At 46.9% G+C, this 9417-nt stretch overlaps 1 protein-coding gene across 3 annotated transcripts in view; it reads left to right on the top strand.

Annotated features, from left to right (window-relative positions):
• Incenp (inner centromere protein) overlaps positions 1 to 9417 on the top strand; it is a 30258-nt gene that overhangs the window by 10082 nt on the left and 10759 nt on the right. For 2 of the 3 annotated variants that reach the window (XM_031389640.1, XM_031389639.1), the window contains 7 exons: positions 1811 to 1862; positions 2826 to 2883; positions 2996 to 3101; positions 4177 to 4228; positions 4634 to 4748; positions 4820 to 4954; positions 5581 to 5592. In XM_031389640.1, coding sequence (XP_031245500.1) covers positions 1811 to 1862; positions 2826 to 2883; positions 2996 to 3101; positions 4177 to 4228; positions 4634 to 4748; positions 4820 to 4954; positions 5581 to 5592 — 530 coding nt within the window. The remainder of the gene's footprint in view (positions 1 to 1810; positions 1863 to 2825; positions 2884 to 2995; positions 3102 to 4176; positions 4229 to 4633; positions 4749 to 4819; positions 4955 to 5580; positions 5593 to 9417) is intronic. The other variant, XM_031389641.1, reaches the window with a different exon arrangement.

Genomic DNA, 9417 nt, shown 5'->3' with positions numbered 1-9417 from the left:
ACCAGGCTGGCCTCGAATTCAGAAATCCACCTGTCTCTGCCTCCCAAGTGCTGGGATTAAAGGTGTGCACCACCATTGCCCAGCGCCAATTTTCTTTATGGATGTACTGACTTCCTTAATTTCCTTATATGTATTCTGGCTGTAGGATGGCTTTATGGAGTCTGTTTTGTTGGCACCAACAGTTAGCTCTTTCACACCCAGTGTGTATGTCAGAAGGGCATGCTCACAGGTCTGCCCATTCTTAGAGATTCACCAGCATTGGCAGTAACACTCTGGATGGTACAGTCATCCTGAGATGTGTCTGCACTGACACATCTGGGTAATAGTCTCATAATGAGTACTGGTCTCAATTTTTCACAGGGATTTGTCAATAATGATACTATGCTCACACTCAACTTTTGTTTCTCCAAGACCAAGGCATACTTGAAAGAGCTATTTCCTACCTCAGCAGCCTCCTTCTCAAACTTTTTAGTGGTTTGTCAATTCCACAACATTTGTAGATGGCCAGTAGTGGTAGACTTTCCTGAATCTATATGTTTAATGGTTACAGTATTGGTGTCTTTTTCTTTCCACTTTTTGAAATCTCCTCCTAGAAATGAGGAGATATGAGGAGGAGGCAGGGACTAGATCATGTAGTGACTCAGCCTCCAGGTAGGTGGCCTTGGGTACACCTCTTTTCAGTCTCCTGTCTAAAATCGTAATGACATTGCTTTGAGGGTAGTTAAAGAACTCATCTTAGTGCTTAGTTATGATACATCTTCAGTAATTCATTTAGACAAGCTCAGGCTGACTTTGAACTTGTGGCAATCCCTCTGTCTCAGCATCCTGAATGCTAGGGTTAAAGATGGTAACCATTATACCTGTAATTAATACTTCTTCAAGGACATTCCTAATTGAAACTGGGCATTGCTTTACTGTGTGTAATAGAATGATAGAGTATGGTGCAGAATTCTTGATGGATGTAAGTTTCAGCATGATTCCCTTGGCTCTGCTTTTGTGCTGTTTGGCCTAATGTTAATAGAGTGAGAAATCACTCGTCAGTACAGTGGTGAAAGTAGTTCAGATGTGGATTGCCTGGAAAGGTCTCAAGTATCTCCAGAAGTTGAATATCCTCTCTCCTTCCCTTTACATCATCCCCCCCTTTTTTTTTTTGTTTTTTGTTTGTTTGTTTGTTTGTTTTTCCGAGACAGGGTTTCTCTGTGTAGCCCTGGCTGTTCTGGAACTCTCTCTATAGATCAGGCTGGTCTTGAACTCAGAGAACCTCCTACCTCTGCCTCCTGAGTGCAGGGATTAAAGGCGTGTATTACCACCTCCCAGTTCCCTTTTGGTTGTTTCATCACATCAGTTCAGTCTCCATCTAGACTTCAGCATCCTTAACTTGGTCCTTGCACATATCTTTGTTTACTGTGTAAGATTATTTGATGCTGGAAGGTAAAAAGACCAGGCAGTGGCTTTGTTGGTTTTCCTTCCACTGAGGCTCCAGCACCTGCCCCAGACCCAGGACATAGTAGGCATTTGATGAACGTTTGCTGAGTGAATAGGCTGCCAGTGTAATGTCAGACATTTTTCTTTCCAAGATATTGGATTCCTAGCCTAGTGAAGAGGTGGAGCTGTGTCTGTTACGCAACCTACATAAAGCTTATAGCTTCATTGAGGTTGTGAGAATGAATGAGGAAGAGACCCAGGGCACAGTGAAGCCTGTATGTCCATGAAAGGAGCAGTGATTGTGTCCCTGTCAAAACTTCCTGCACGTCTGGCCTGGTTCTTGAATGATTTCTGATGGCATCTTTTGTTTTGGTTTGTTCTTCAGGTCACAGTTACCTGGAGAGGCTCCTGAATGTTGAAGTGCCTCAGAACGTTGGGTAAGTTCCATGCTGGTGCTTTCTACAGGGGTGTCAGGGCACATTGCAGGTGGAGGTGACCACCAAGTGAAAGCTGTTCCTGAGGTTAAGACTGTCCTTCTCATCCCATTTCTCCTTGGCACTGCTGACAGCCATGCGTGCTTAGCTTGGTCCCCTTGTAACCAGGCAGCAAGCAACATGACTATCAAGTCTCCAGGCAACATTCCATCAGTATCACTTGTCAGCCTGAGTGTGTGAGCTCTATAGTTGTAAATAATGCAGAACGACCATTTAAAATGAAGTGTAGTGGAGTGTGGTAGTCTTGGACTCAGGGGTGCTTTCTGTCTCTAGATTAGACCTAGCATTGCTTGGGCCTGGGGCACTGACTTCTCAGAGGTCATGCTGTGCTATCATGAGCTAGTCCTTCTTTACTTTGGGGCAGAGATTCAGTGCTTAGGATGAGGAAATGGGACTGGCCCCTGGGTGAGTAGTGAGCAGGCATCAAAAGAGATGAAGCTTTTCTGGGCCCTAAAGACTGGGACCGAGTTGGATAAAATATTTGTCTTCTCTGCATCACTGGAACAATGCCTAAAAGTTATTCAGCTTACAGAGAAAAATGGTTTGTCATAGCTCAGAGTTGTAGAGCTAAGCCACCTATGACCTGTTGGCTCTGCTGCTGTGGGGAGCAGTACACCATGACTATGGGAGTTTGGTTCACAAAGCTGTTCATCTCATGGCTGGGACTTGAAAGGAGAGGGAAGAAAGGGCTGTGGACCCATCATTGCCTTCATGGGCACACTCCTAAACATCTGACCTCGAAGAAGAAAGTCGCATAACGTTCTACTCAGGAAGCCACTGGTGATGGCTGCTGTTTTCTGAGCCAACCTAGGCTGTTGGTTTGTCATCCAGGTCTGGCCCTAACTTGAGGAGTTGGAGGAAACTTAAGACTTAAGAGTTCTTACAGTGCCCCTGTTTTGCTTTCAGCCTGGAGCAGGAGCCTGTTGAGGTGGCCGAGTCTGAGGAGGCAGTAGAGGGCCAAGAGGTAAGGCCAGAGACGGGTAGGACTTGAGTCCTCCGGATCTAAAGCTCTGTGCCATGACATCCTGAGCCTTAGGATCTATGTGGGTTTCTTCAAGTCTTGATTCTTCCTGTAGGTCTCCAAGAACAGTGGGTGTCCTTCCAAACCCCTCAGTGCCACCAAGATTGCAATTAGCACGCCCACCTCGAAGCCTGTGGCCACTACAGCTGTTGAAGAGCAAGGTGAGCTGCTTGGTTCTGTGTCTTGGGATATGGCATCCCATTTTCTGATCTGATAAGCCTGAAGAGGCCGTGATCTTTTGGCTGGAGGTTGCTTCTGAGTGTCACATGAGTAAGTCTAGCAGGCTAGATTAGGACACAGGAAAGGGCCTGAAGGAAGTAACGGTATGAGAGTGCCATGTGAGGGTCTTGAAGCCCACCCCAAAGGATTCATGAAGAACTACAGGCTGGGCTCTGGGTGCCTACCTGAAGGAAGTAACGGTATGAGAGTGTCATGTGAGGGTCCTGAAGCCCACTCCAAAGGATTCATGAAGAACTACAGGCTGCGGTCTGAGTGCCTACCTGGCCTCTTGTACCTGGCTTGTTCCTGAACTAGAAGTTCAAAAAGGGCAGGATTACTGTGGGCTTTGGGAGTTGGTCAGGAGCCCTTGCCTGGTTTCCCAGGCTACTAGTAGGCTCTTGGAGTCTGGCTCATGTCTCTCTCTGGAGGGTGATTTCCATGGTATGAAGAAATGGCACTGTAAGGTTTCAAGCAAAGCATCCCTTTATGAAGGTGTCAGGATAGTTGTGCCAGCTTGAAAGCTGCCAGGATTCTTGCAAAGACTCTTGGAGTAAAGGATGCTTCCTGTTGGTGTGAAATAAAATGTACTGTGCCCTGTGTGATGACCCTATGAAGCGAACCTTCATCTTCTGTCATGTGGTGCCAATTGAAGGCCAGGAGAGGTGACTTTAATTATAGTAGAGTTGGCAGCTTGTCCTGTAAGGTCTCTGCACATAGTTTTTGTGGTAGAGGGAGTAGCATATAGATTAAGGCTTCAGTGATACTGTCTTGCCGTTGTGCCACATTTGCCAAGGATTAGGGCTGGAGGATCTGATTTTGGGGCCAGTATCCTGGACTCAAGGCCATCAAGGCCAGTTCCTGCTAAGGTTGGTGTTTTTGCCATTGACCACCCTGAGGTTGCCAGGAGTGGGGATTACTCTTGCTGTAGCTATTACTGCTGGACCCCTTCCCTGAAACCAGCATGTATACTCCACTGCCATCACTCAAACAACTTCACTGAAATTTCTCTCTTCACAGAAGCCGAGCTTGACCAAACAGATGGACACAGAGAACCACCCCAGAGTGTCAGGTTTGCATCTGGAAAAGGATGTGTAGGCAGCGATGGTCCGAGGATCCCAGAAGGGGTTTGAACCAAGCTGGGGTCCTTGCATAGAGAGGCTATGTTGGGGTGTGGCAAGGCATTCTGCTTCTTGACTGGTGTCATTGATTCTCTGACTTAACAGAGGAAGCAACTTGATGCTGTAGATACTGTCGGGAATGATGTCCCTCTGCATCCTTGACTCTGTGATTTTTCATTGGCCACCTACTTTTTCCTGAGTGGGCAGCAAAAGGCTTGTCTGCAGTCTCTTCAAGTCTAGAGTTCTGAGGCTTAAACCCCTATGTGTTTGCAAGGGTGATTTTTATGGGATGTAGTAGGGCTATGTGGCAGATTCTTGATGCCTCTTTATGACATGTGGCCACCTGTCCTCGGCAGGAGGAAACGCAGTTACAAACAGGCAATGCGTGAACAGGATGAGGAGCAGCTAGAAGACGAAGAACTGCAGCCCCCCCAGAATAAGACCCCTTCCCCACCCTGTCCAGCCAACAAGGTGAGCAGGTTCCCACCCTTGCTTGGTGTCTGCCATGCCTGCTCCACCCTGACCCTGGCCCTGGTCTGCAGGTGGTACGGCCCCTCCGGACTTTCTTGCACACAGTGCAGAAGAACCAGATGCTCATGACCCCCACTTTGGCTTCCCGCAGCAGTGTCATGAAGTCTTTTATTAAACGCAACACTCCGCTCCGTGTGGACCCTAAGGTAAGGGAGCCTGTCTTTTGGCTGGAACTAGGGCACTGCAGTTGAAAGCTCTTATGTTACTGAAAGTAAGCCGGGAGGTGGTAGCACACGCCTTTAGTCCCAGCACTTGGGATGCAGGGGCAGGCGGATTTCTGAGTTCAAGGCCAGCCTGGTCTACACAGAGAAACCCTGTCTCAAAAAAACAAAAACAAAACCAAAATCAAACAAACAAACAAAAAAGTTACTGAAAGTAGTGTGGGCCTGGGCATATGGAGGCTAGGCACTGATGATGGGCTAGTTAAAGCCTCTGTGGCCAAGGGTTGCCTCAATTCTGTGGTACTGCTCCGACTTTATGGATCCTGGTCTGTGACTCAGAAGCTCAGCTGCTTGGTGAGCCCTAGGCTGGAAAGTGGGAGGACTGGCTTAGACTTAACAGTGGCTACCATGTCCACAGACCAGTGGTGGGTGTGACTTGAGAAGAGCAGGTGAAGACAGCTTTACTGTTGGGAGGGAGGATGGCTGAGATGAGGTAGCAATGTGTTGTTGTAAAAGGCCCTGAGTAGACCCACTGTGGATAGGTGTGTAGCCTGTCCTGTAGGAAATCTCTTGGCATTAACTCTTGGTGTTTTTCTGTTTCCTCTCCACAGTGCAGCTTTGTTGTAAGTAAAGCCTTTCCCTGTCCCTTAACAGAGCTGCACCTAGTTCTTAACCATGCCTATGTTATAGTATAGCTGACAGCCCCTGTGAAAGCGCTAACATTGCAAGCGGGAGTGTTAGGAAGGCAGATGTGCATGTGGGAGGCACTGGAGTCAACAGGGTAACTGGTGGGAATCAACAGTTTTGGGGCTCTGTAACCTTCCGCTGTAGAGATTGCCCTCTGCCCATCCCCTGTACATAGGTAGGTGCGACCTACAGTGTTTATCCAGCCTACACCTATAAGTGCTTCCCATAGCCATCTACTTCCTCATTCCCAACACTGGGGCTTGAGGGTCTGTGAAAAGAACAGACATGTCTCTGGTCCACAGAGCCACTGAGATTTATTGGATCATGGACCTAAGCAGTAGCCGTGATATGATGTCCAATGGGGTAAAAGCTGGTAGCTGTAAACTGAGGCTGGGTCCAGCTGTGCAGGTTACAAAGTAGCTGTTGACAAGTGGCATCTGGAAACAAGACCAAAGAAGCTGTTCTCTTCCCAGGCACCTTAGAGCTGAGCTGGGCTGGGTCACTTCCTGTGAGCAAGAGCTTTGGAGAACTGGGACCTGGGAGTAGCCCACAGTCCTATTTTCTGCTCCTGGTTGATTGCTGTCTAGACCAGCTGTAGCTCAGTTTTTTTATCATCTGTTTAAAGATTTGAAAATGCACAAATAATGTGGGATTTTTCCTTTAAAGTTGTTTTATTCGTGCGTGCGCGCGCGCGTGTGTGTGTGTGTGTGTGTGTGTGTGTGTGTGTGTGTGTGTGTGTGTGTGAAGCACATGCTATTGGGTATGTTTGGAAGAAAGTTACAGGACAATATTTGGAGTCTTATCTCCTATCATGGATTCTGGGGATCAAACTAAGGTTATCAGTGCTGGTGGTAGGTGCTTATGCCTGCTGAGCCTTTTCACAGGTCCAGGATTTTATTTAAAAGTGAAAGTCAAGGGTAGATACCCTGCAAGGAAATAGTAAGCTTGAATGGGTCCAGGAGAAAGAGGAGTTGGTTTCTAGGGACAGGGTATAGATGGTTTTCTGCTCTGGTAAACTTTGGATTGACAGTTGGAGACTTCAGCCTGTTTAGGTGTGGATTATATATCCCATAATTTTTGTTTGTTTGTTTGTTTTCCCAGACAGGTTTTCTCTAAAGCCCTGGCTGTCCTGGAACTCACTCTGTAGACCAGGCTGGCCTCAAACTCAGAAATCCGCCTGCCTCTGCCTCCCAAGTGCTGGGATTAAAGGCGTGCGCCACCAATGCCCGGCATATCCCATAATTTTAACAATATGTATGCCCAGTCATACATAGGCATGAGATGGTAAATAAGGTCTCTTTCCCCCCCAACTCTTCCCCCAAAAAAGTTCATCCTGAGAACATAGGTTATTTTATTGTTCATTTGACCACAAACTCCAAGCAGGGAATTGCTAGGGAGGAGAAGGATACTGCTTTCTCAGGACGGAGTTGTGTGTAGCTCCGGCTAGAACAGCTGCTCAGTACTTTGTTGGGAAAGGGGTGTTGTATTGCTCAGGTCATGTAGGATGTCCTGGGTTACTAAGCTGTCTGTACACCTGCCTGCTTCATACCTTGATACAGCCCCCTGTTATAGTTCTGAGAAGAGTTATGAAGGCACCTGGAAGGCTTCTGCCTTCAGCTGGTTGCCCTGGCAGGTGGGAAGGTCTCAGCAGCTGGCTGGATAGGGTCTCAACTTGTTTGTCCTCTTTGATTGGTGAAGGTGACATGTCTTCCAGTATCCTCATTAGCTAGCTCTGTGGCTTTGTGGACTTCTTTTTGTGTTTGCTTGTGCAGAAGGCTGAACTTGTTCGTTCTTCAATTGGCCAGTCACTTCCTTTCCTTCTTTATATTGCCCAGGGCCTTGCAGGTATGGACATGGCCGAGAGGCACTGCAGGTTGCCCTGCCAGCTTTAGGGAACCCAAGTCCCTGCACAGGGCATCTGGTGCTTAAAGCTTGGGATACCTAGCAAGGTTGAAAGGTTCTGGGTCTTGCAAATGTTTCTTTTTATACCCGAGTTTTCTCAGCTGCAAAATGAAGAAAGCAGCTTCAGGAGACTTGGTGACTCGGAGAGTGAGTGTACACACACTGAGTGCAGAGCTTCATACAAAGTAGGCTTTGGATACAGGGCAGGGAGAGTGCGAAGGTAATAAGGCCTCCAGGCTAAAGAGGCTACTCCAGCCTGTAGTTTTCTCTCATTTTGCATGGGCCTTGATCGTGCCTCGGGGGACACCAAAGCCCATATGAAATCTGGGCCAGAGGAGAAATGGATTCTGTAACATGAAAGCCTCTTAAAGCACCAAGTTACAAATAATACAGTACAATAAGTGCTGTGGCTGGTCTGGGAAATTTTAATATTCAAGCTTAAGGATGATAGGCTGTATCTCTTGTTGGAAGCTGGAGTTTGACTGGCTGTAGGAAGAAGAGGTGGTGAGCACTGGGTGCCATCCAGCCTTTGCTTCTGAAGTATTTTTTCCCAAGGAGAGCACTTTTGTACTGTAGGGTAGGAGAGAAAGTTGGAGTGTGATTGTCCCTACTTGTGTGTGTGTGTGTGTGTGTGTGTGTGTGTGTGTTTGTTTAAGATGTGATCTCAAGTAACCCAGGCTAGCCTTCACATTCTAGCCCTCTTGCCTCTACTTCCCAAATCCTGGGATTAAAGGCATGTGCCATTATGTCTGGTTCTCATCTTTTCTTTCTGAGTTTGGGTGGTTGGAGAGCCTACTAAAGGTCACCCATTCCTTCCATGTGGATTTCTCAAAGACCAGTGCTCTTCTATACCCAGTTTGGTTTTAATAGCTCCTGATGTCCCTCTTTCTTTCCTTTTCTTTCTTAAATGCTTTTTGTTTAAATAGAAAAAAGTAACACAGTATGGTGAAATTTGGGGGAATGTATTTATGAATTTTAACATGATTTATGTAGCTATTACCACAACTGGGATACATACCATGCCCATATCCTTTAATCACAGAAAGTTCTTAGCTACCCCTTCATGCCCACACCGTCCTCACCCTCTAATCTCAACAGCCATAGACCTGTTCTTAGGAATATTTTTGGAGGATGTCCTGGGAATTGTGTTGAATCATAGCTACTTTTGGTTAGCCACTGTGCTTCTAGCACAGATCTTTGAACCTATCTGAATTATTATTATTATTATTTATTTTTTTTTTTTTCGAGACAGGGTTTCTCTGTATAGCCCTGGCTGTCCTGGATCTCACTCTGTAGACCAGGCTGGCCTTGAACTCAGAAATCTACCTGCTTCTGCCTCCCAAGTGCTGGGATTAAAGGCGTGCGCCACCACCGCCCAGCCCTATCTAAATTATTACTTGTAAATAGCACATAATTGGCTTCTTCTTCTTCTTCTTTTTTTTTTTTTTTTGGTTTTTTTCAAGGCAGGGTTTCTCTTTGTAGCCTTGGCTGTCCTGGAACTCACTCTGTAGGCCAGGCTGGCCTCGAATTCAGAAATCCACCTGCCTCTGCCTCCCAAGTGCTGGGATTAAAGGCGTGCGCCACTACCGCCTGGCCATAATTGGCTTTTAAAAATTTCTGCTGGGTTGGTGAGATGACTCAGCGGATAAGAGCAATGACTGCTCTTCCAAAGGTCCTGAGTTCAAATCCCAGCAACCACATGGTGGCTTACAACCACCCGTAATGAGATCTGATGCCCTCTTCTGGTGTCTGAAGTCAGCTACAGTGTATTTATGTACAATAATAAATACATCTACTGGGCGGTGGTGGTGACGCCTTTAATCCCAGCACTTGGGAGACAGAGGCAGGTGGATTTCTGA

Source organism: Mastomys coucha, unplaced genomic scaffold (genome assembly GCF_008632895.1).
Source record: "Mastomys coucha isolate ucsf_1 unplaced genomic scaffold, UCSF_Mcou_1 pScaffold21, whole genome shotgun sequence".
Lineage (NCBI taxonomy): Eukaryota > Metazoa > Chordata > Mammalia > Rodentia > Muridae > Mastomys > Mastomys coucha.
This window is presented reverse-complemented; position numbering and strand designations above follow the sequence as displayed.